This window comes from Perca fluviatilis, chromosome 14 (assembly GCF_010015445.1).
Source record: "Perca fluviatilis chromosome 14, GENO_Pfluv_1.0, whole genome shotgun sequence".
Taxonomy (NCBI): Eukaryota; Metazoa; Chordata; class Actinopteri; order Perciformes; family Percidae; genus Perca; species Perca fluviatilis.
In genome coordinates, this window is record NC_053125.1 from 24,601,784 (window position 1) to 24,629,009 (window position 27,226).

Sequence of the window (27,226 nt, forward strand, 5' to 3'; positions counted from 1 at the left end):
ATTACCTCATAGCCTCTGGGTCCCGGAGGGCCGAGTGGACCTTGCAAACCGGCGGGTCCGGGGTCTCCCTGTGTCGTGAACACAGAAGAAACATCCATACTTTAAACACATACTTTAAAAGATACTTTCCTGTGAAAATTCATCTTTTACGAGCATTTATGGCTAGGAATATTCATATATTGTCAAGTTAGTTGTTACGCTGTTTGTATAAGAGATGGAGATTCAAATGGAGTTCACACCTCATGCAGACTTGGTGTATGTATGACACTGCCAACACGTATGCCATTTGGCGTGTTATCAAGACGCATAATCGCTTTTTAGCGTGTTTATCAACGGTGTTTGGCCTCCATTGACTTACATTACCTTGCGATTGCGTGTCAATTGACGCCGTAGCGAGTAGTATGAAAGCCCGAAAATCCGCGTAGGGAGGATGGTCGGGGGGGGAGGATGGGTCAAACAACACAGGACTTTCACCCAGGAGACCGGGGATCGTGTCCCGCGTGTCACATTTCCTAAACCCAACCGTCCCGTTCTTCTTTTCCTAAACCCAACCCGTCCGCCGTATACGGCGTAGACATACACGTGGATAGCTCAAAATGCGTACAGATAACACGCCACTTGGTTTTAGAAAGTGGACTTGTAGGTTTACGCAAAGTCATGATGTCACGTTGCCTCGCATGTGCTCTGAAAGATGAACAGGGTTTATACTAAATGTTTGGCAATAATTGAGAGTTGAGATAGTTGAGATAAATACATGAGGCATTTTCTCTGTATATTTGACATTTGTCAATTCAGAGGCAGGAATATAACTCCTTGTAATATTTCAGCAAATAAAAGACCAAAGATAAAGAATAGGTGTGTCCATCCACATTAAAGAAAACCGTGACATGCAGTTTTCCCCCCTTGTGTGGCTTTAAGGTTGGAATAATCCTCTTTTCTTTTCTTTTTTTTGCCATCTGACAGCATAATTTCTGTTCTCAGCTTGTTCCAGATCTTCATTGAAGCTAGCTGACGTTTACAATGCCCGTTATGCAAACCCAAGACTCTACCAAATGTAGCCTGACATATTTTGTATCTTCGTACACTTTGGTATCTTTGTTAATACAGTTTAAAGTGGGTTTGAATAAAGTCTGGCTGCACAGTACGAATATTTATTTATTTATTTTTTAAGAGGTTAAAAGACACAAAAAAAACTCACAGGAACTCCAGGCAATCCGGGTAATCCAACTGCTCCTTTCTCTCCAAAACGATTGGTGGAGATCACATCACCTGGGTCGCCCTGCGGAGGAGAAACACACGATGAAAAGTCAGCGGCATGTGATCAACAAGCTAAGAAGCATCCGCTATTTACGACACTGCTCCCCAGTCGGTTATGCAGATTTCGGATTAAATAAACAGCACCATCTTGTGGCGAACACAAACAATCCAACTGGATGGTTTTCCATATTCTAAGAATCTACAGTATATTTTAGTAACTAAAGAACAGCTGATAAAACAGAGGGAGCATTTAGTGTACTTTTATAATAATGACAGCCTCAACAGACAGAAAAACATTTGCAAAGATCTCACTTGTTAAAGAGTATAACCTTGAGCCTGAAACACTGCAGACTCTAACACAGTGCTGTATGATAGAATACACTGCAATACTAAGCCAAGAGTTTGTATGCCATTATTACATTGCAGAAGATGAAGAACAACAAGTAACACATTCTATTTCGTATTGTATGCATGCTAGATATGTTTGTTTATGCTTTAATTATATTATTATTTTAGCTGAAGTCCATGTACTGACACGCATCTTCCTTAAGCTCTATGTGCCCTGTTTGTATGACTTGTATACATGTCCCGGGACCTCCCTAGATAGGTGTAGATCTCAACCCCCCTCCCTTCTATGTAGATCTCTAGGAGCTATGATTCTTTGTGCCAGTAAGAATGAGAAAGGTGAAAGTTGTCCCACACTAAACACTTACCTTTTGTCCTGGCAGACCAGGTGGACCCTAGAAAGGAGATAAAGAAGAAAATGTAACCCAATAAAAAGGAGGGTACTGTTAAATGTACTGTAAGACCTGCTGAGTTTGAATGTGCTGGGTAATGTCATTTTCCCCACCGTGCGCTACATTAAAATCAATGCAACACACCTTACAAAAAGCATGGAGGTTGTGGATATGACTAGGTCAGATGCATGTAAATTGTTGCGCCCAACACTGTTGAAATGTACAGCTATATTTCGATTTCTTTGCGGGACCACCGCCTTCGCCTGCCATTTTTAATCGGCTCGCTTTCGGGTCTGAACTTTCTGTGAAGCTTGCGCAGAGATCAACTGCGCAACTGGGTTATAGGTTGCCAGGTTGAGGTGACAAACGAAAATGTACATGGTGTGTGGAGTGTGTGAACAGGATGCGTTTCATACAAGATCTGGCAACTGGTCAACATTAAACAAACCTATTGGTCCGATTATTTATAAAGGAGTTTGGGCCATGCAAATTATGGGAGTTTATAGAGAAATAACAAACCGGGAGGGATCCGGGAGATAGGGCTAAAAAAAAAAAACGGGAGAAACCCGGGAAAAACGGGAGTGTTGGCAGGTATGCTCTAGAGTCATAGTGAGAGAGACAAAGTGTCTCCCCTTTTCTTTCTGACCACGGTGGGAAATCTGATTTCATGTTTATGGAGAAGGAGAACCAGGAAATGAGTCGGGGGGAATGCAATGCCGTGAAATGTAGTTACATTTTTTGTTCGTGCACGTCGGGCTACGGCGTAGGGTCCGTGCCTCCACGTACCTACTTACATAGCCACAGCGTAGATTTAACGCATTTAACGCATTAATTGCGCTTTTCTCTTCAATGCTGCAAACTCACCGGCCGTCCTTGCTGTCCGGGGATTCCTGAACTTCCTGGGAAACCCCTTTCACCCTGGAGAGAAGAGGAACACATTTAACACACAGCCCATGAATAATACATAAAAAAATAATATATATAAAAATGCTCAAGAAAAAGCTAGTAAGTGGACCTTGAGTTATTCCTTTCTTTGTCATAGCCCATAAAAGGGTTATTTCATAGCATTACGGCTCAAAATGTCAACTTCCGGAGCAAAAAGATGACCAAATGTAAACGATATTCAAAGCTGGCACAGATTAGCCTTGATGCAAAATTTATTTTTGCTAAACAACTGTCTTGTCAGAATGTATCTAATTCACTGTCATTTGTTTTAAATGCCGTTTTTAATTTGATTTTTCATTTTCCAAAAGATTTTTCATCTGATAGCCTACCTTTGTACCGTTGCATCCCGCCAATCCTCTTGGGCCTGGAGGTCCGTCCTGCCCGGGCAGACCCTGAGGAAATACAAAGGAAACAGGAAGTTACATCACACGTGCTACCTGGGTGTTTTTGCAAAGTAGTGTGGTCTTACCGTGCGTTCATGGACATCGGAAAAACGTTTTTCCCCGAGTGAAAAAGTCACCATTCACGCAACTTCCTGTGGGAATCAGAGGTGGGAAACTGGGGCTGGATTTTGCTACCCGAGTTTCCCAGTTGGTGACGCGTTGTTGACAACTGACGTTTGATGGAGGTGACTTTGGGTCACTGAACATATTTCAATGACAATAAACTGTTTATTGTGGACAAATGCCTCTGCCGAGAAACATGCACAGACATAATATGTTTAAAATTATTCATAAATAGGCCTATGTATAAAAAAACAACACATTATCCGTGTCTTTTCCCGTTGGTTGTCCTGCAGATAACACACAAAAAAAAACTGGCGATGTGCTGTTTGGATGCTTGCATAAGAAAACATTATTATGTTATTGTGGCCTCCATATTTTCACACACCTGATGCTCTAGGCTACTGCCAACCGTTGGTGGCAGTCATGCAAAAAGTTGTTATGCCAAACGCCAATATAACAGAAGAAGAAGAACACGCATCCCGACCACGTGAACGCTGCCAGTCGGAAAAACAACGTAACCAGGGGGGGAGGGGGTCGGTGCATGTTATTCTGAGGTGGCATGAACGCATCATTATATCAATTAATGCTTTACTTCCTCTTGCTCTTACAAAAAATAAAAGAAGCAACATGTTTTTAGAATATTACAGAAACGTATTTGATGAAACCCCCTGAAGTCAAATGAATTGTACTTCCCTAATGTCTGTCCTTTTTTTGAAGATTTTCAATTATTTAATACTAACTCATTTATAATATGTATTTGTCTGTCTACTTGTATTCATACTGTACACTGCACTCCAATAGAATTTGTACAATCCATTGAAAAACTTTTTTTAAACCTAATCTCACTTCTACTTAACGTGTTTATGTATGTCTTATTGTAGATATGTTACTTGTTTACTGTATACACTTGTTGACTTGCTCTTTTCTTACTCTTATTTTACTTTGAATGTGGCTGTGAGCAACTGCTGATTCGGTCATTGCATTGTTATCATTTATTTTAATTTCGTCACATTGTGCCTCATACGATATGTAATTTTCTTTGCTAAATAAAGCTTTGTGTAAAAATTATTTCAGTAGGATTATAGGCCGGGATGAAAGTTACAAATTACATCCAAGTCATGTTTTTTGTGTGTAATTTGTAAAAAAATAAATAAAAAATAAACAGTCACTTCTACTGCGGTATTTTTTTATTGTTTTTTTTATCTCGAGTAAAGTTACTTCCGTTTAATCGAGTCAAGAATATGTAGCCTACATTTCTTTCCATTTTCCTTGTAGCGACTAAAAAACAAAGACTGGAACAAAATAATATATATCATAATATAATATAGATAGATGAAATAAAGAATTATGTCATTAGGTTAGCATTATTGTACCTCGGAATAAAAAACAGAAGTTGCATCTATCTTATTAATTACTGGTTTAATGCGCCAACCGGAGGGGACGCTAAGTGACCAAATCAAACACACCCCACATGTTCACGCTGCGTTTAGCTAACATGCTAAATGCTAAAATGCGCACTTCTGGAACTTTTACCTTCGGTGACTTTCTGCAGTTTGTGACTTGCCTGGGTCCGGCCCTTTGATAGAAACGGAGTGTAACGAGCTGTCAATGTTGTCTGACATGAGGCAAGTTCGTGACAATAACCGTGGGAGGCCGAGTGGACGAGCTCTATTTCGATTTGAGCAGATTTGAGGAGCTGCTTCCGGGAGCCCACGACGCTCAGAGACAGGTCGGTCAACCACGGACAAACTCTTCTGATCGCTTTAACCAGTAGAAATTAGAACGTCTGTGTTGCTCGGCAACCTTTCTGATAGTGATAATGGTTATGACGTTTCTTACGGTCACCAGTGGTGAAAAGTAACTAAGTACATTTACTCAAGTACTGTACTTGATTTACGTAATTTAATCTAGGCTTTTTGAGTAGTTTTATTTGCTGCTACTTTATACTTTTACTACCCTACATTTCAGAGGGAAATATTGTACTTTTATTCCACTAACATTCATCTGACAACTTTAGTTACTTTGCAGATTCAGATTAACAATACGTGCAGTTTAGTGTCCCAAATTCCCCATACAATGTCCTTAATTAATTATGAACCTGCTAAACCACCTGTGCTACCCTAACCCTAATTAACCCTAACCTTAACCTGTCTCAAATAAGACCCTCATCATTTGGGACACTCAGTTTTTGGGAAATAATTTGTGACACTAAACTGCACGTAAGCCAATACAGAATGTAATTAATAAATAAATTGTATTATTATTAGTAGTAGTATTATTATATCAATACATGTACTACTTGTTCCCTGGAAAAAATTAAATGTTTAAAACATAAATAACTGACCTTAAATTTAGCTCCACATTTACCAGCTGCTGTGTAAAAGCTACATGATATTTGAACACTTTGTTTTGTTGCACAGATATGTACTTTTGGGGAACACACACTACCGGTCAAAAGTTTGGGGGTCACTTAGAAATTTCCACTCCATTCCATTTAACCAGGGCAGCATTTTTTAGATTACATTATGTGCTTACATAATTGCAAAAGGGTTCTCGGCTGTTGTAGAAAGACGTGGCTTATCTTTAATGCAATAATCTACATTGCCCTTTATCAGCAACCATTCATCCAATGTTCCAAAGGCACATTCTGTTCACTAATCTGATATCATTTTTAAAATGCTAACTGAGAAAACATTGGAGAACCCTTTTGCAATTATGTAAGAACATAATGTAATCTGAAAACTGCTGCCCTGGTTAAAAAAAAAAACAATGCAACTGATCTCAGCTGGTATTCTGTCTATAATGGAGTGGAATGGAAATGTCTAAGTGACCCCAAACTTTTGACCGGTAGTGTACGTAATCATCAACTATTGATGACCTGTGTTTCTACATTCATCATTAATTCAGTCATGCATCTGTACTTGTCTTCAATGAAATTAAATTAAATGCACATTAAAGCGATTATTCAATAAATAGAATTCAGTATGTAAAAGGCATTTGTTTATCCAAACAAGATATTTTCCTGTTAAATTCTAATTTTGAAACGCACCTAAAAGACTTCATTTGCGTATTAAAATCACAAAAAATTGGGGGCTCTGTGGTGTGATGTGTAAAAAATAAAGTACTCTTTCCAATAATTTTTTTGATGACGGGGGGGACTTACTGGAAGTCCTGGCGTTCCTGGAAATCCTGGCAATCCAGACGGTCCCTGTTTTGATGAGGGAAAAAAAGAAAAAAAAGAAAAGAAAATCAGTAATGTGAAGAATAAAAGCTGCAGTAAAAGTCCAACAGAGTTTCTTTACAACCTCCCGGAGTGTGTTTTTACGATTAAAGGTGAAATGTGGACATCTGCTGGCCAGAGTAGGGTATTACAACCTAAAAATCCTTCAGTGTTGAGACACCTTTTGGACAATTGAACAAGAAAAACAAACCAAACTGAAGTTAAACTGTTTTATCAGACCGGGAGATTAGTCCGAAATGAGGAGAATAAATAAATGTAAACCTGGTCAAAGAGAGACTTTCTCTCAGTATGTCTCTTGTCTCTGAAATGAAGTGTCACCCTGTTGTTTGCGAGAAAAAGAGACAGTAAAAAAGAAATTAAGTTTTTTTACTTACTCGTATTCCTTTTGGACCAGATGGTCCTTGAGTTCCATCACTGCCCTGAGAGGAAGAACAGACATTAAACTGGATTAGAGGAATCATCTATTTATTATTTTTGTTTTTTTAAACCCTCCTGAAAATCTGACCCATTTTCAAAAAGTTCCTATATCAGAAATGTGGGTTTCTTTCAACCAAATTTTAAAACAAAATACCGTGAATGGTTCCATACAACGCTACTTACAAGTTAAATAAATTATCAGTTCACTACTTTCATAGGATTTGGATGTTTTATTCAAATTTATAACATATAATGTAGGAAAAAATTTCCAAAAAGTGACAAAAACATCGAAAAAAGTGACAAAAATCTCGGGAAAATCTTAAAAAACGCCAGGAAAAGCGACAAAAACTTTGAAAAAAAGTGACAAAAACATCGGTAAAAGTGACAAAAGAAAAAAAAAACGTCAAAAAAGCGCAGAATTTTTTTAGCATTTTGACCCAGAAAAATAAAAAGTTGTATCATGGTCGACGGGGAAGACAATACAAGGGTTAAGATAAATTTTTTTGGGGCATTTCCTCCTTTAATGGACAGGACAGCTAGGTGAGAAAGGGGAGAGAGAGGGGGAAGTCATGCAGGAAATCGTCATGGGTCGGGAAAATATACATTAACATGAATCTAACATTTTAATAAATAAATGGGCCTATTTGTGAAAGAAAATGTAATTTACACATTGAAGATAAGCTTACTATGCCTATATGGTAGCCATACAGTTAAAGATTCCCTGCAATTCATTTTCATCCATGCGGCCCTATTTAATGCAGCGTAATTTTATAGAGTATATGTAGTAGGGGGTCCCTACTCTGTCTCTCTTTTAGCTAAGGGGTAAAACATGTTGAAGACCCCTGTTTTAGAGCATATTAGACCTACATTTTCTACCTGAATACTTGTACATGAAGTAACCTTAAAAACTGTACTCCTAACTAGAAGCAAGGTTTCTCTTCTCAACTTTTCCGACTTTTCCCTTCCAGTTAAAACCTCATTCAAATTGACCCCTAAAGCTATGTTTACACTTGGCATCTTTTATTAAGCTGCCAGCCTCTACCATGGCGTAAACCGTGTTTTCAAAAAAGACGTGGACGCTTTTTTTTAAACGCCACGGCGGCGACTTTTTTTTCTTCTGCAGCTCAGGGCGTCTTTTTGAAGTTGAAAAAAGTTCAACTTTTCTGAAAAAATTGCCCTACGTCAAGCTCTTTTTTTGACCAATGACAAGCGGAGTAGCCAGAGCTGTCGATTCCATAGAAAACAAGAAAAAGTTGTGTGAGCACAGCGAGTTATACGGTATGATCGGGTGCTCCCTGTACAGGGAACTCGCTTTGTTCATGTAACGTTAGCAGCACCGCTCTCTCTCTCTCACTCTGTTCTTTCTCTAGCTCGCTCCACTACTTTATTTTATCTAACGTTAGCACCGCTCTCTCTCTCTCACTCTGTTCTTTCTCTAGCTCTCTCCACTACTGTATTTTATCTAACGTTAGCACCGTTCTCTCTCTCTCACTCTGTTCTTTCTCTAGCTCTCTCCACTACTGTATTTTATCTAACGTTAGCACCGTTCTCTCTCTCTCACTCTGTTCTTTCTCTAGCTCTGTCCACTACTTTATTTTATCTAACGTTAGCACCGCTCTCTCTCTCTCTCTCTCTCTCTCCCCTTTCTCAAGCTCGCTCCACCACTTTGTTTTATCTAACGTTAGCACCGCTCCACATAACGCTCTAGCTAACTGTAGCAGTAGCGGTTGTTACAGCAACAAAAGACGCTCTCGGCTGCTTTTTGGAACCAAAACGCTGCCAGCTTCTCATTTTTCAGTACAAAAAGCGCCCTAGTCAACTTTTTCTTGTCAAAAAAAGACGCCAAGTGTGAACATAGCCGAACCCACCTTCTCTCCTCTGGCTCCGATCGGCCCCTCTGGTCCGGGGAATCCGGGGACTCCCGGCTGTCCGGTGAGACCTGGAAAACCCCGCTCGCCCTGCAAACAGTGACAAAGATACAGTAAACACATTCAAACAAACCTATATATACAAAAAGTTCCTCCATCCATCTTCCAAAGGATAGTTTGGATTTGTTTGAAGTAGGTTTGTATCCGGTACTTATAAACCCCCCCAGTTTGGAGAAGCAAGCAGGAGTACCGACACGGAAGCTAAGCTAATGTCCTGCTGTGGACGGGTGCAGCATCTAAACACGTTTTAGACATCTAAATAAATCGGTTTAGGGTAGGTCATATTTAGAATATTTTCAGCGCTTTCCCTTGCTGTCAGACAGCCCTTTATGACGGGGAACTGAAGCCGTTATCTCTGCTCTCTTCAAAGCTGCCAGACTCCTTTTTGATACATTTTACCGCACAGAACACTGGGGGGTTGGGCATCCTTTTTATCGATCGATTTTAACAATTCTGATTCCGATACTTCCTTTCTATTCCGGATCTTATCCATTCTCGATTTCTTTGAGGGGTGGAGTAGAAACGGGTCACATGCTTATCTCACAAATAAGGAAAGTTTTATTTTGATTCAATGGTGATTTACAGTTTTACAGGGCTTTTTTTCAACGTACAATGACACCACACTAGAGCGTAGAGCTGCTCGATTATGGAAAAAAATATAATCGCGATTATTTCGGTCAATATTGAAATCACGATAATTTAACGTTGACTTCTGGAAAGATGTTGCAATTATTGAACTTAAAAAACAGTGGGAAAAGTTCAATAAATCAACAGTAAAAAAAACACAACTGTGAAATTTGCCTTAATACTTTTCCTGTTTAAACTCTATTTTTTCATTCAGAACACAAGAGAAAATAAGAGTTTACTTGCAAAACGTAATGAGCTAAATCATAGATTTTCTCGATTATTCTGTTTTTGTGATCATTGGGAGCAGAAATCATAATCGCGATTTAAATTTTTATTAATTGCACAGCCCTACTAGAGCGCCGCTTACTGTGCTTCATGGCTGCAACGCAACAAGCGCCTGGCCGCTACGGGAAACCAAACTTGCGCGTGTTAAATTTGGAACCGAGGATCGGATCTGAAACCAAAATCTTCCAAACGATTCCAAGTTGGAACCTGTTCTCGATGCCCAATCCTAACCTTCACTGATATAGTTTTTTTAGGTGTCTAAAATGTGTTTAGCTGCCCCCGTCCACAGTCTGAGCGCGTGCCGACCGCCATCTACCGTAGCTAACACACTATGGAGAAGTAGCTCAGACAACCACACTTCAAAAATATCCCAAACTATCCCTTTAACATACATATACTGATTATGTCTTTAATGCAAATACGAGTACCAACTAGCCTAGAAATCTAGACGCAACCCTAGCGGCAGCTAATTTAATTTTTCAGCCAGGGGAGTCTAGGCACTCTCAGTTGACTTGCGAGCTGGAAAAACCAAACTCTAGTCAGGCCAATCACATCGTGTATAGAGTCGGTGGGCGGGCTTATGGCTGCTGCTTGGAGTTAAGCTTTTCTTTGAGAAAAGAACAAAGAACGGGACAGAAATCATTCTTAAAAAAGGAAGATGTGTTCGGAGTTTTGCCGACCGGATACGGCAAAAGTTTAATCTATCAACTAGCTCCGCTACCTTCTTCGTTGCTCTGCCTGGTTGTAGCGCTATCCTATTGTGTGCAGAGGGAATGTGAATGGTTCAATCGTCAATGGTGAGTTAAGTACCAACTTATATCTGCTCACAATTGCTTTATAACGTGTTATAAACCATTCATATAATGTTAAAGTGCCAAATGTGTACGTGTCGTTTTGCGCACCTTGTCTCCTTTTACTCCACTGCAGTCACATTTAGATCCCACGCATCCATGGCAAGCCTGTTTGGGCGACAAGAAAGAGAAAGAAGATGAGGACATTTGTTGTTAAAATGTTATATTTCTTTCTTTGATGTATATTCTCTTTTACAAGAGTCTCGCGGCCAATTTTGGCAACAAAAACACAGACTTTCAGACAAAAATTTTTTATATATCACTAACTGAAGCAGAACCATGTTGCTGCTGACAGTCACCATGTGGACATTTTCCTTGTGAAACAACAATAAAAAAGTTAGAATTTTTGCCACAGAAAACTACCGCAACATCCTGACAACGCTGCTCACTATGATCTCGGTTTGCACGCTTTAGCTTGCAGTTTTATCGGTGTATTCTCTTAAATGTATGCATCTTTTAGTAAAAGTGGATGGTTTCATGCTGAAATCCACCAGCGCCACTAGAGGGCGCTCCATTATTAAGCTACTGCTGCAGGCTCAGAGAAGTAGAAAGGCTCTCCTGCCTCTCCAGGTTTGTTTAATGATGAGATGAGATGAGCGGACCAAAACAACAAGCTAATCTCAAATAAAAAGCTGTTATCTAACATAAAACAAATTTGTGTCCTGTAATCCTTCAGTTTTCTCAGCAGGACATGTTTTTCACAGGCGCGGAGAAGTGAGAAAGTTGTGGAGAAATGGGGCTAAATGAATGAAGGAAGGAAGGGAGGGATGGGAGTGCCAAGCTGCTGATTAACTTTTCCCATGCTTGTTGACACAGCGAATGCCAGACGGGCATTGATTGCACGCATGCCAGGCAGTCAGGTTTGTGAGAAAGACAGGGAGGCAGAGCGTGCACCAGAGAGGACCGACGGGCAGACAAGTCAGCATTCTTCTGTGTCTGCAAAACCCTTTTGTGTGTCTGTGTTTGTGTTGATGGCTTTCGCCTCGCATTGCCAGACCTTCCTCCAAAGCGCTGCGGAGAAGGTTCTGGCTAGTCCACACAGCATTCAGGGATGGGAGAAAAACCTGCTCTGGTTTAGTGGCATTTCTTTAAACCAATCATCAATCGTCTTGGGAGACGCTTGGCCCCGTACGCAATAACCGTGCATCTGCAAAATAGCCTCTGGAAGGAAGTTGTTTTGGTGGAACGTGTGTACGTTCAAAAGTTGTTTTAGTCGTGCAACAGAAAACTCAGATTGGACAGATAGCTAGCTGTCTGGATTTACCCTGCAGAGATCTGAGGAGCAGTTAACCATAGTCCTCAGAAATCAGACGGAGTTTAGAATTACAACACAAAGAAAGAGGTAACGGACATACAGCCGAAAATGGGCGGCACCGGAGCAATCCCGGAAATGGGACTACGGACATATTGCTCAGTCAGACAGTAGGGTTGTGTCTCATTCTTAACCACGGTGGGAAATCTGTCACAGGAAAAGTTAACCCTCTCCTTGATTTCATGTTTTTTTATGGAGAAGGAGAACCATGAAATGAGTCGGGGGGGGGCCAATGCAACGCTACCAAGCCACGGCCGAGCGCCGAGCGTCGCCGCCACGACACGTACCGGTAGTTCCATTCTTCGAGTAGTGCACGTCGGGCTACGGCTTCGGGTCGGGCGTAGCTTCGTGTCTCCGCGTACCTACGTACGTAGCCACGGCGTCGATTTTACGCAGAAGTATGAATCATGCTACAAAAATGGCCGCAATATTGTAAGAAATGCCCGTTATAATTTCCCAGGGTGCAAGGTGACGTCTTTAACGTGTCGCCAAAACCCAAAGATATTAGATTTTGTTCCCAGTAGGTGTTCTAGTATTTTGATCTTTTGTTATTTTATCCATTTTTTTATCTTATTTATCTAGTAGGATATTTCTTGCATTTTCTGTATGTATGTGTGTATGTGTGTGTGTGTGTGTGTTTGTGTGTGTGTGTCTGTGTGTGAGTGTGTATGTCCTTGTAACTTGCTGCTGTAACGGTAATTTCCCAGTTTGGGATTGATAAAGTCCATCCATCCATCCATCCATCCATCCTTCCATCCATCCATCCACAGTGATGTAAAACACAGCAGCAGATCCTCGCATTTAAGAAGCTGAAACCAGCTGGTATCTGCGTCGGGTGTTGCAGCTCAGCGAGCGGTGTGAAAGGACGTAAGGGGTCAGATTCCAAAGCGTGACGTTGGAGGCACAAGTCTGGCGTCTCAGCCCAGCGATCTCCCACAGTGAGATCATGGGAGTGAGGTGATTTTGTTTTGGTGACAACATCCTGACTCCCTAAACAGCGTTACTCATAACTGTAGGCACGAGAGTTTAAAACAAGTACTGTCCCGTGTGAAGTCGAGCAAATATATTCTGACGGTTTTTACAGAAGGGGATTGTTCATATATCTCTCACAGCCTGATTTATAGAACATTTAATTGATTAAAAAATGGCAAAAACTTATTGACAGTATTTTCTGGTGTGTGTGTGTGTGTGTTTTTACAAGCCCTGTATCTCCACATTAGTCTCTGGTCCGATACAGTTCAATGCAATTCTGCTCTCCCACGCCCAGGCTTGCAGCTCACACTTTTCTTTTCTTTTTTTTTTACCTCCATCTTTTTCTCTCTTTCTTTCTCTTCATCCATCGGTTTTCCTGCAACCTCTACATTCATCTGCCCCACCCCCACCCTCCCTTATTGTGTTTATCCATGACAGAGCTCCCTGGCTCTAAAAAGACTTTAAAACATTCATAGATGCTTACTCAAAAACTCTAGAGATTTCCACTTATCCCTTACCCACAGGTGCTAGCCCTTTCAGGGATTCAATCCAGAGTTTGGACACTTATAAACTTTTTTTTCCCTCTCTAACCGTTGAGTTCATGTCCTCAAATTAACCATAAATATTAGTATTTTCCCTAGGTTTGTGGAAGAATCAGGTGCACATATTTTGACGTGGGGTTTACGGGTCCTCCCTCAGAAAATGTGCCGCTTTTTCAACCGAAAGAAAAATGCAATTTCACTTTTTGACCATTGTTATTACTAGGCCTGTCGCGATAGTCAATAAATCGAGTTATCGCATGATAAAAAAAAATTAGCTCGATAATTTTTCCGGCCGCGATAATTTCCATTTGCATGCTTGTTTGTTTTCCTCGTCTCTCTCTACCAAAGAGACTGGAGGACCACTCTCGGTTCCTTAGCGTAACGAGGAGTCAACCCTCTTGTCAGGCGCATGGTCTTTGTGGGGGCGGGACTCCAGGCGGAGAGAGAGACAGAGACAGACAAACGCTAGTTGAGAGTTGGAGCAGGGTTTTCCGCAGCACTTTGCAGTTAAGGCGCCGCCAAAAGAAAGTATATGAGCGATATCACCCGTGTTATCGGCGTCCCGTTTTCTCCCTTTCATTCCAAACCACACAGCTGACAACCTGCAGGTGGAGGCGGTGGAGCCGGGCTCGGACATACACGCCGCTGTGGACTTGCGTCAGTCTCGCAAGCGGTTTCAGGAAAGTGGCTGCATGTGTCCGACAATGCACAGAACATTAACGGTACAAGCCTACAGCTGTCCGCGGACACGGAGTGTGGAAAGTATGTCAGAGTTGCACCTGTGTGTGTGTGTGTGTGTGTGTGTGTGTGTGTGTGTGTTTGTGTGTGCGTGCGTGTCGGCCCGCCCCCACGAAGCTCCGACCTGAAGAGAGCGAAGCCGATACCTTCGCCAAAATGAAGACTGAAAAACAAAACTATTTTGGTACATTTACTCGCCATGTGGCAGATAGCCATACAGATAGATTTAATTTATTAATTATATATTATTTAAATTTAATATTTTGTGTTAAATAATTGTAAAATGTAGTACAGAGTCTGTAGTCTGAGAACTTACGTGTGCACACGGCAATTCCACAACTGTACATCAGCGTGAAAGACGACATACTAAAGGAGATCAAAGACATATTGTGGATATTTAAAATGTCTTCCAGTTCCAGTGTTAAATATTCTTTAGAAATAAAAGTGTATTGATCTTTGAAAAGGTGTACCTGTATTATTATGCCATTATCATTATATTAGATGCAAATGGTCTCTCGATGACAATATTATCGTTTATCGCAATAATTTCCGGGACAATTTATCGTCCAGCAAAATTTGTTATCGTGACAGGCCTAGTTATTACCATCTCTGTGTCTAAAACATTGAAATAGCTGGAGGAGATTATAAATAAATAACACTCAAAAAGCTTAAAGACTAAACTTGCTCAAGAAGTCCAACTACAACCATTAGATCTGAGAAAAGGCATTTAGTTAGTACTGATGCTCACATTGATTTTACGGGGTCAGCCCTATGTTCCCACATTTCTAAGAATTTGTTTTTCACTGAAAATTAGGCCCTATTTTCCCACAGCCCTATGTTCCCACAGCCCTATGTTCCCACAGCCCTATGTTCCCACATTTCTAAGATTTTTCTTAAAATTAGGCCCTATGTTAGGGTTAGGGTTACATTCCATCTGTAGTCCATTGCTACTGGATAATAGGTTGGGTGTAATTGGCTACCAAATTGGGAGAAAGGGGGATACAATCTGATACAAATTTATGAAAAGGGAAATGTGGGAACATAGGGCCTAATTTTGGAAAAAAAAATCTTAGAAATGTGGGATGATAGGGCTGTGGGAATATAGGCACGCTCCCGATTTTACATTCATAAGACTTAGGTGCTGCACCTAAGTCTTATAACGGTAGAGAAAACCCTGAATATGAACTGCACACTGGTTAAAAAGTAGGAAGAAGGAATACTTTTATGGAGAGAAAGTACCGGCCATTTCGCGTGAATTGTGTCAAAACGAGCTGCAGCCACCGATACACATTTGAAATATTGTTCGCAGGTCAAGTATAGCGAATTTTTTAAATATTTTGGTGAGTGAAATGCATGAAGGCTTTTAAGAAATAAAACGTCTTACCATTTTTAAACTCATGTTATACTGAACAGCTGCTGTAAGTGGCAAATTATGGATTGTTTTAATGATAATAACAAAACAACAACAAAAAAGTAAAAAATAAATCTTGCAAACTGACCACTGATGCAAATATTGCTGTTTGACTTTATGGGAACATTCTTATGACCCTAAAATGATACTACTTTTTTTACAGTAAAAGTATTATATAAATGTAACGACACACTCAACTCACAATTTGATACGATTCTAAGTTCACGGTATGATTTCCTACGGATTTTCTTAACAGAATGAGCTGCAGACAAATGGCCTAACCTAATATACAATCCCACATCAAAATAACTAAATAGAAAAAAAAAAATCTCTTCAAAAACATAAACTAAGAAGGCGACGTCTGAAGTAAAAAAAGTGACATAAGTAGATTACACCCTAGGACGTTTAGAAATTGCATCGCAATTTATTTATTTTTTTATCTCAACCGGATGTACTCTTCACACATTTATAGTGATTTTTAACCGATTCACCCCCTGTTGTCCTCGAGTCAAATTTGACCCATTTTCAAAAAGTCTCTATATCAAAAATTTGGGTTTCTTTCAACAAATTGTCCACACAAAAAAAATAATCATGGATGGTTCCATACAATGTTCTTCAGTGTAAAATAAAATGATCAGTTCAATACTTTGAATTAATTTGGTGTATTTTATAGCATTTGAAAAAAAATTGATAGCAGGTTGATAAAAGTGACAAAAATGCTTCTTAAATGTGGGACAACAGACACGTCAACAGAGACATCAGAAAAAGTGACAAACTTGGAAAAAAGTGACAAAAAAGTAAGAAAAAGTTTCAAAAACTTGATTAAAAAAACCAACAAAAACGTAAAAAAAAATCGATGACCAAAACATTGAAAAAAGCTGCGTGGTCGACGGGAAGACAACCCGAGGGTTAAGAGAACAGCAGGGCCTGTGTGTGTGTGTGTGTGTGTGTGTGTGTGTGTGTGTGTGTGTGTGTGTGTGTGTGTGTGTGTGTGTGTGGAGAGTGTGTTTGTGGTAGAGCGAATGAGAGAATGGTGATTAGCTTCAGAGTGAGTAGTGACTCTAGAGTCCCAGTGAGAGAACCAAAGTCTCTCCCCTGTGCTTTCTGACCACGGTGGGAAATCTGGAGCAGGAAAAGTTAACCCTGTTGATTTCATGTTGTTTACGGAGAAGGAGAACCAGGAAATGAGTCGGGGATGCAATGCTACCAAGCCACGGCCGAGCGGCGTGTGTCGCCGCGACGTGTAGGTCAAGCGAAGGGTCGATATCTCCACGTACCTACGTACGCACCCACGGCGTCGATTTAACGCAGAAGCATAATTTACTCTATCAGGGAGGCGACGTGCTGAAGATAAAGTCATAATGTAGCAGCACGTAAGAATGTAATACGTTTGAAATGCCCGTAAACCTGTCAGTAGGTCCGAGTGAATGATTTTCTGCTGACTCATACTGCGATGATAGCTCTTCTGTTTTGTTAATCATTTTACACATTTCTGACTAAAACTCACAAACTAACCTTCGTTTGGGACCTTAGAACTGTATTTACCTGCTTTCCTACGATGCTGATCATCTCCAAAATCAAACTGTCCCGAAAGATATTTGTGATAATGATTATCAGAGCTGCAAAGCTTATCGGATGAATTGATTAGTTGTCAACTATCAAATTAACCGCCAACTATTTTGGTGATCGATGAATCCGTTTGAGTCAAAAATTCTCTGATTGCAGCTTGGTAAATGTGAATACTTTTTTTAGTTTCTTCTCCCCTCTGTGACAGTAAACTGAATATCTTTGAGTTGTGGACAAAACGAGACATTTGAGGACCTCGTCTTGGGCTTTTGGGGGAACACTGATCCACATTATTCACCATAGTCTAGATATAGACCAAACAAGCAAATCGATTAATCGAGAAAATAATCGACAATCAACATTAGTTAGTTAGTTGCAGCCCTAAAAATCAGCCAGTGTCTTCCTGTAGTGTCATACATGTGAGGCAATAAGTATATACTGTGATCGGCTGTAGTACTTTACTCAGGTACTGTACTTGAGTACAGTTTTAAAGGAACTTTTACTTGAGTATTACACAATTTGGCAGTTTGTTGCATGTTTAGTCGATCGTGCAGTCGGTTATCGTATCCACTGCAGGTGGAGGTGTTGCACTAAGAGCTGGGCGATATGGAGAAAATCAAATATCACGATATGTTAAATAATAAATCAGTGTGGATATAGCGGCGATATTTTAGTGTTGACTATTGGTGCTTTCACAAAATAGAGAGTTTTGATAAATAATCACCAATATTGTGGATACAATGACTAAGTGGGTAAAGTAGGGCTGGGCGATACGGAGAAAATCAAATATCACGATATTTTTGACCCAATACCTCGATATCGATATTGTGGCGATATTGTAGGGTTGACATTAGGTGCTTTCACAAAATATTTTTACAATTCGATTTTTGATATATAATCATCAGTAACGTGGATTTTATGACTACGTGGGTAAAGGCAAACAACAGAACAGCTAGAACAGTCTGGTGTGTTCAGAAAATGACATCACTTTACTGTAATGCAGCTTGTAAAAACAGGAAAGACAACACTTGTGTCATATTACCATATTACAAAATCCAAAATCTAAAACTATATCTAGTCTCATATCACGATGGCGATATATTGATATATTGCCCAGCCCTATGGTTAAGGCAAATAATAGAACAGCTCGAACAGTCTGGTAAGGATTTTACATCACTTTACTGTAATGCAGCCTTTAAAACACTTCATATCACAATATTACGATATCCAAAATTTCACATGATATCCATCCTCATATATCGACGTCGATTTTATATCGATATATTGCCCAGCCTTAGATGCGCTGTGTACTAATGTGTTGCGAATCGGTTTCCCCTTTGGTGTAAAGTAAAAGACTGAACAGAGCCAAAATGAACGAATGAGTGTGGTTTAAAAACCTGCCTAAATACAGTGTTTAAAGCATCTCTCTCTCTCTCTCTCCCCGCTTATTCCCCCCCCCCCCAGCACTGACGGGGCATGTAATCCACTTAGAGAGGTCAGTGAGCTGCAGATATTTGCTCCACTCCCTCTGTCTGTATCTGTCTTTTAGCTCTCTCTCTCTCTCTCTCTCTCTCTCTCTCTCTCTCTCTCTCTCTCTACTCTCTTTTCCTCCGCTTCATCACACTTTTTTTTTTCTTTTCTTTTTTTTTCCCCCGTCATGCCAATGCCGACCATCAGGCCCTGAAGCGGAGGTGAAGCCTGGCTCGCCTCACTCAATCTCCACTGGCGGTCCATAAAGGTAGTAGCAGCTAGAGTCAAAAAACTGATTATATTGGGATTAAGGCAATACCCCTAGCCTAGAAATCTAGACGCACCCTATAGCGGCAGCAAACAACAAAGAAGATGGCTGCCGCTGCTGCTGGCGAGCAGCGGTCTTTGGAAGACTTGGAGTTCAGCTTTTCTTTGAGAAAAGAACAAAGAACGGCACTGAAGTCATTCTTAAAAAAAAAAAAAAAAGGAAGATGTGTTCGGAGTTTTGCCGACCGGATACGGCAAAAGTTGAATCTATCAACTAGCGTCGCTCTGCCTGGTTGTAGCGCTATCCTATCGCGTGCAGAGGGAATCTGAAAGACGACCGTTTATCCCGCCACTCGGAGTGAGCCCAGCCAATGGGGAGCTCCCAGACCCAACATCTGGATGTGGGTCTGGCTTGTCAGGCTACAATACCCCGGTTTCTCAAACGCAATGTAAACACCGACCTTACCCCCCTGCCTAAAATCTGAGTTCTCGCACCCCGGTTGTAGCTACCCAAACCTTCGCTCCGCTGCGGTGGGTTTTTCCACTTGGAAAACGAAGAGAGCAGCTGGAAGCGACGACGCCAAAAACAACAGCAACGACAAAAGCTTTAAACCTTTTAAAACCCACCGAGGACTTGTTGAACATTTAGAGAATGTACGAAATGAACGGCGCTGAAGAGTCGTCCCGTGTTTTGCCCTTATTCCGACCAGCTTTACGTTGGCAGAGCGCCACCTACTGTACCGGAGGTAGAGTGACTCCCAGCATTCGACATGGACAATTTGCAAAAAAAAAAGTAGCCTACATTTACATTCGCGTGGGGTGGAAGTACTCGGACCTTTTACTGAAAAGTAGCGACCCGTTCACGATGCGTCTCGTTACATCCCTAGCGACAAACGGCGTGGGAGTATCCTCACGTTGATTTTTTGTACGTAAAAACAAACCTGCGTGAAAAAGCCAAAAGGAGCTCGCGTGCACAGAGTGATGGAGGGGTGAGCTGGGTGAGGAGAGAGAGAGAGAGAGAGAGAGAGAGAGAGAGGAAGAGGAAGAGGAACGAGCGGAAGGCATGTACCCGGGGATTAGACTGGCGAGACTGGAATTCCCCCCGCTCATCAAAGACTGATGATTAGACATCTATACACGCTGCCCTGCTCTGGGTCAAACACACACACACACACACACACACACACACACACACACACACACACACACACACACACACACACACACACACACACACACACACACACACGGCATTGATGCAGCATGGAAACCCACACACTGCAAATAGACAAATACTCTCATAAACAGTACACACAGCTGCCGTCATTAACACACACACAAACGCTAATGACTTCTACTTTCCAACACAGGTCGCAGATCAGCAGTCAGAAACCACAATCTCTGGAATGCTTTTACAATCAGTGTATATTGCTCGGATCTTCACCTTTTACGTATATTTTTTCGGCATAGTGCAAATTTGGTATTTGCACCGTCTCCTTATTTGGCGTTTTCCTCAGGATGAATAGTTCTATCTTATGATCTTTCACTCTCTTTCTTTCAGGGTGACTTTATACCCAAAAGAGAGGATGATTGTACTGTACTGTGTGTGTGTGTGTGTGTGTGTGTGTGTGTGTGTGTGTGTGTGTGTGTGTGTGTGTGTGTGTGTGTGTGTGTGGCGTCGGAGCCGCTGCCCTTTAAACCCTCGATCCCTTTCATCGCAGCTGGACTTTGACTACTTCAAGGTGCTGACGCCCACGACAGCGACGATCAAACCTAATATTTTCACTTCGACATAAGAAAAAACAAAAATCCGATCATGTGTGTTTTGACTAACCGGCCCTTTGGAAGAGGAAGACCCCCCACCGACTGTCTCACACACACACAAACACACACACACACACACACATGTCGTCGTGCCACAGTGCCGCTCCAGGCATTCCATTCATATTCCCGGGAATTTTTCTTTCTTGCGAACACAATTTTTCTCTCTTCTCTTTTCATTTGGTCTAACGAATGTTGACCCCAAGTGATCTCCCACTGAGAGATATTTGGGCATTTTGAGCCACCAGATTTAGTTCCTTTTGTAAGCAATTGAGTGTTCATGGCAGTTTGCGTTCTTCTTTGCTTTCCGCATAACGCAAACACAGACGCACACTTTCTAGGGAGGGTTTGGAATTTCTCAAACTTAACCATCCAGATGGGACTTTGAGTAGCCATCTGGTTAACTTAAAGCACAGACACACACACACACACACACACACACACACACACCCCATCAGGACCCACTCTTCTTATCCTCCGCAGTGTTTTTCACACTGCAGGAGTTTGTTTTTTCGTGTAAGTAGTCTGTATCAACGGAAGTACATTTCCAGGATAAGGCTGCGTTCACAAAGCCTGCGTCGGCCGTCAGACGCAAAAAAAATTTTTGACTGACTCAACTTTTTGGAGAAATGCAACCCCACGTCACGCTGCGGTGGCCAGTCGTGTAACCGGCGATCAGACTTGTCAGTGTGTTTTGAGCTGTGGTTTGAGGCGTTGTGAGTGTCCCGTACAGGAAACGGGAAACGGGGAAACAACACTGCCTCTATCTCTGCCACAAGGAAGTGTTTAGGAACATAACAGGACGTCACACAAATTAGCCGTTTAATTGACACCCAAAAACTCTTGGATGCCTCCCAAGGTGAATTAAAGAACCCAAAAGCGGAGAAACTTCCGTACCCATCCCATGTACAAACCTTCACACAACTCGCGCAGTACAATCCAAGTCTTGTTTTTACGGCCGTATGCTTTTGTTTGTGGGTTGTGCGTTTGTTTGTGGGGAAGAACTTTCGGTAACACTTTACTTGAAGGTATCGACATAAGAGTGACATGACAGCGTCATGAACACGTGACACAGTCATGACACATGAACCCTAACCCTAACCCTAACTTGTCATGACCAAAACCGATTGACACTTACTAAAAGAAGCGTTATGTCATGAACGTTTATGACTTGTTTGTTATGTTTATGACACGTTCATGACAGTGTCATGTCACTCTCATGTAGATACCTTCAAGTAAAGTGTAACCGTACTTTCTCCGTTTTTGGATTCGTCATTCACTGTGGAGGGATTCCATGAGCTCTCTTAAAGAATTCAAGGTATCTCTGTGAGTAATTGATACACAAATGATCATTTTGAGGGGGAGGTATTTCTTTGATATCTATTTAAAAAAAACGATGAGCAATTAGAGCTGTGATCTCAAGAACATAAGTTGTATTACACTCTTAAATATTTTTTTTTTTAGCTTTTCCTCCCTTCACAATTCTCACAATTGAAGCAGCGTGTAGGTTTGCATTGCTGATCTATCCGTGTTTGTTCTATCTAGAAAAATGTCCTCACGTGTTTCTTTTAAGCAGGGAGGGGTCGAATTCCTTTTGCCTGGGAGATATGACAACCCGCCCTATCCTAGCCCGGGCCCAGCCCGACACAGGTTTAAACATGCCCCCCACCCCAACCCCCGCTACCATCTCTCTGCAAACGCTCCACATACATCACCACTTGGCACGCCGCGTCCTCGCTACCGGCAACGAGAAATTAGTGAGGGGAGCGCCGGCTCGCCGGCTGAATACCTGGATGTGTGGTAGCCTGGGGGATAGACTGAGAGGAGGTGACGAAGACAGAAAGGCAGACACGGAGTTAAAGGGAGGGAGGAAAGAGAGGCTAAGCTCACCACCGTTTCTCTCTTCTTCTTTTTTTTCTTCTAAATATGCTTTAAAGTCACGCTTGATAAGATCACGTCTGTGGGATTTGGGTTCGTATGAAGGTTTAGGGATGCATTCAGGTTCACAGTCAAACACTGTGAAACTGCCAAAAACAGACGAATCTGTGTGGTCCAAATAGTTATTTTCCTTTGGACTCCAAACAGTCCAACGCACAGGGGTGTGACCTGTTTGTTTTTTTTCTCATTTTTTTTTTAAATGCAACCCTGGACCTATTTATGGTTTCAGTCCAGCGGTCGCGACACAGGGCGCTCCAGCAGAACAAATGAGTCTACGTTTGAGGAAATTTCAAAGTTCCCCTTCACTCCTGTGTCAGTTTTGTCCCATCAGGGCCTGTGACTACATCCAGCTGTAACTCTGAGTCCACGTTTGTATCTGTAAACCACCCCCACCTCTCTGCTCTCGAGGGATTTTTTTGCACCCGGAGGCAAAGAATTTGCGTTGAGAAACATCAATCCAAACAAATCACAGGAGAATTTCGAGAGAGAAAAAAACTGCCCCCTGTTTACCTCCAAACGGTTCAGAAGTCGACATCTGTATAAACCTTCAGGCAAACAGCTTGCATTGCTCCCATTAACCTGCATGCTGGAGGTGTATCACTGTTTGGATGAGCCGCAGCCTAACCTTAATATTTACCCAGGAACCTTTGCTGTAGACACAACAAGATAGCACTGGATGTCCTGATAACTTCATCTGGGAGACAGATAGGAAGAGGTATTTATGCTGAATCTCTTGCTCTACACTACACTTCATTCTGGCTGAGATAGAAAGTCATGGGGATTAAAATATGTGGAAAAGGCTGAACACACCCGAACTTCACACCCTTAATAACTGATTGATAAAGGTCCCATGGCATGAAAATGTCACTTTATGAGGTTTTTTTAACATTAATATGCGTTCCCCCAGCCTGCCTATGGTCCCCCAGTGTCTAGAAATGGTGATAGGTGTAAACCGAGCCCTGGCTATCCTGCTCTGCCTTTGAGAAAATGAAAGCTCAGATGGGCCGATCTGGAATATTCTCCTTATGAGGTCATAAGGAGCAAGGTTACCTCCCCTTTCTCTGCTTTGCCCACCCAGAGAATTAGGCCAACCCATGAGAGAGAGACATCATGGCTTTCAAACGAGCAAAATGGCAGTTGGTCAAGGCCACAGCCCCACCCTCCACCTTGCCCCCCCCTCTCTCCTCCTCAATAGCTTCAGACACAGAAATGGCACATCCTAAGGAAAGCTCATTGTGGGACTGGCTCTAGTGGCTGTAATTCTGCACCAAGGCTGAATTTCGGGAAAAGAGACTTCAGATACAATATTAGGGGACCACTAAGGTCTATATAAAAGAGACTTCAGATACAGTATTAGGGGACCACTAAGGTCTATATAAAAGAGACTTCAGATACAGTATTAGGGGACCACTAAGGTCTATATAAAAGAGACTTCAGATACAGTATTAGGGGACCACTAAGGTCTATATAAAAGAGACTTCAGATACAGTATTAGGGGACCACTAAGGTTTAAAGAACTTCGATACATTTAGGGGAAAAAGGTCTATATAAAAGAGACTTCAGATACAGTATTAGGGGACAACTAAGGTCTATATAAAAGAGACTTCAGATACAGTATTAGGGGACCACTAAGGTCTATATAAAAGAGACTTCAGATACAGTATTAGGGGACCACTAAGGTCTATACAAAAGAGACTTCAGATACAGTATTCGGGGACCACTAAGGTCTATATAAAAGCATCCAAAGAGCACCATGTCATGGGACCTTTTAAAGATCACTTTACAAACCCCACGGGCATTAATGGGTGTTTAAAGGTTAAGATCACTTCTATTCCTTTTTATATTAGTGAGTATTTTAATATGTTTTATTTCCACGATGGTTTTATTAGCATGCTGTGTTGAATGTCTGTCCCTCACTATGAGTTCACCGAGGCAGATCCCAGACAACGTTTGTTGTTTATTTATAATTTAAGTTAACCTAACGATGGTCTGAAATATCATTATAAGCTGCAGCATTAAAGGAATACACCACTGTTTGTTGAAATAGGGCTTATAACGGTCTACCCTGGCTGTAGATAGGTGGGCCAATGCATTTTTTTGTCTCAGTGCAAGTAATTAGGTTGTTTTTTTTGTCTTTTGTTGGCTCACTTTTACTCACAAAATGCTAACCGGCAACATAGGATTCCATTCACTATGCTAAGCTAACTAGCGGCGGCGCTACCGGTGTTGCACTGGACTAAAACAATGCATGCACAAAAAATGCATTGGCCCACCTATCTACAGCTAGGGGAGACCGTGATAAGCCCAATTTCAACAAACGCTGGCATATACCTTTAAGAGCCCGTTTTCACCTGGCATTAACATCCGTCCTGAGTGATCAGATCACAAGTGGACAGCTCTACGTAAAGGTGAAAACACTCTCAGGACGCGTTGAGGTCGGATCGCAAAAACCGCATTTCCCCTCTTTAAAAGGGCCAATGTGTAGGAATTTCTCCCATCTAGCGTTGAGCTCATATATCGCAATCAAGTCTCCTCCGCGCCACACAGTTTGAAGTACGTATTACAGCTACGGTAGCCTTCACGATTCAAGAAGCCCGTCTACCGCAGTTCATGCAAATGTAACATTTCAAGCCAATCGGAATACTTTTAATTGATGGAGGTGGTAAATAATCATGAAAAAGGACAACACAGATTTTGATAATGAACTGGACCTTTGAGAACTATACGACCTCGTCCAAACCGCCACAAACCAAAGTGGGCAGCGGTGTGACGCCCACGTACTTTTGTGCGAACCCTCCTTCTACCTGTCCACCTGTCGTTTCACGTCTTCACCACACGAGGACGGAAACAAGAGTGGGAAGAACGCAGGTAAAGAGATGAAAAGCATCTCAGCCACATTGTAGACTTTAGACTCAACATTATTTAGACATTCATGAATCAAAAGCCCTGCAAAATCAATACATGATTAACTTTAAATACATACTGTATATATACAGTACATCAAAGTAATAGTAATAGTTTTCTATCAGGATCAACAACATGCTCTCTCTTGCTTCTCCGAGTCCTCTGGTGTCTGATGGGATCTCGGGAAGAGGCAGGTCACAGCAGGTTCCTGCCCTGCCTACATTTCTCTTAAATATCCGCACTTAGAGACTGCCTCCACGGAGAACGCACACATCTGGAGTGCAGCAGCTGAAATGTTGAGCGTTATGGGGGGAGTTCAACTGTGCAGTTTTCTAGTGGTTTTGCACACACAAAAAAGGGGAAAAAATGGGCATTTTTAGAGTGGAAAAATGGGTGACTTCAACCTGGAAACGCTGGACGAAACACCTTCTGTGACGGACTAGCTGTTAGCATTTTAGCAAGCTTTAAAATAGTGAATATTCAGTCATTTAGTAGCTTGTCCTTGCTGTTCAATAAAAAAAAACATGTAAAATAAGAAAATCAGGTTCATTTAAAGGTATATGACAATGCACTTTTCAATAGTTTTTTTAAAAAGATAATTTTCTTAAAAGGAGCATTTAATCCTCTTTTTTTTATTGTACTTTAAAAGTGAGTCAGAAAGACACCTAAACACAAATAGAAAAGTATTTGGCAAAACAGAAGCAGTTCCTCAATAAATATTTCTATCTGCAAAACTTCAACTCTATTTGATCCTCTAACGTTAGCACCGCTCTCTCTCTGTGTTCTTTCTATAGCTCGCTCCACCACTTTGTTTTATCTAACGTTAGCACCGCGCCACATAGCGCTCTAGCTATAGGATACTGTAGCAGTAGTGGTTGTTTTTGGAATAAAAACACTGTCAGATTTTTTAGTTTCACTACAAATACGCCCTAGTCAGCTTTTTCTTGTCAAAAAAGACACCAAAAGTGAACATGGCCTTCAACGAATAACACTCATATGATTTTGTCGATTAGTTGGATTAATCGATTATAATAATTCAATCTGTAAAACGGAGTTTCTCCACAAAGAACCACTTTAAATCGTGTGTTTACCAGAGATGTGCTCACTAGTTTCTTGGACACAAGTCATTCAGCATGAACAAGCATTTTAAAAAATGACCTGAGAAATCTTAGTCGTCTTAGACCGAAACGACTGATTAATCAACCAAACGACTAAGAGGGAGCATCCCTAACGACAAGGAGCATTAAAGCTTGCATTCATGTAGATTTCTCCTTTCTCTCCCATCTGTGTCAAGATGGGATGCACACAAGACTTATAATGGCAGGGGAAACCCTGAGGATGAAATAAAAGATAAGAACAATAAAATAATGATAATAATGCACAAACAAGCAGAGGATCAGGTGCCTCCCGCTGTGTCACTAAACAATGTGGAAAATGCTCCGACAGAGAACATGCACCTTTCTCACCTCTGTGCTGCTGAACATTCTACTC

General features: G+C 41.4%; 2 protein-coding genes and 1 long non-coding RNA gene across 6 annotated transcripts in view; 1 reads left to right on the forward strand and 2 right to left on the reverse strand.

The window, feature by feature from the left end:
• LOC120573135 overlaps window positions 1-27,226 on the reverse strand; it is a 563,511-nt gene that overhangs the window by 233,106 nt on the left and 303,179 nt on the right. The gene's annotated exons all lie outside the window — the stretch shown is intronic.
• The window catches only part of LOC120573092 (myosin heavy chain, fast skeletal muscle-like), a 697,218-nt gene that overhangs the window by 199,367 nt on the left and 470,625 nt on the right, over window positions 1-27,226 (forward strand). The gene's annotated exons all lie outside the window — the stretch shown is intronic.
• Window positions 1-27,226, reverse strand: part of col4a5 (collagen, type IV, alpha 5 (Alport syndrome)) — an 89,873-nt gene that overhangs the window by 49,572 nt on the left and 13,075 nt on the right. For all 4 annotated transcript variants that reach the window (XM_039822544.1, XM_039822542.1, XM_039822543.1 and 1 more), the window contains exons 2-10: window positions 10,846-10,902; window positions 8,972-9,061; window positions 7,061-7,105; window positions 6,609-6,653; window positions 3,269-3,331; window positions 2,859-2,912; window positions 1,971-1,997; window positions 1,199-1,279; window positions 6-68 (exon numbers count right to left, since the gene is read on the reverse strand). In XM_039822544.1, the coding sequence (XP_039678478.1) occupies window positions 6-68; window positions 1,199-1,279; window positions 1,971-1,997; window positions 2,859-2,912; window positions 3,269-3,331; window positions 6,609-6,653; window positions 7,061-7,105; window positions 8,972-9,061; window positions 10,846-10,902 (525 nt within the window). The remainder of the gene's footprint in view (window positions 1-5; window positions 69-1,198; window positions 1,280-1,970; window positions 1,998-2,858; window positions 2,913-3,268; window positions 3,332-6,608; window positions 6,654-7,060; window positions 7,106-8,971; window positions 9,062-10,845; window positions 10,903-27,226) is intronic.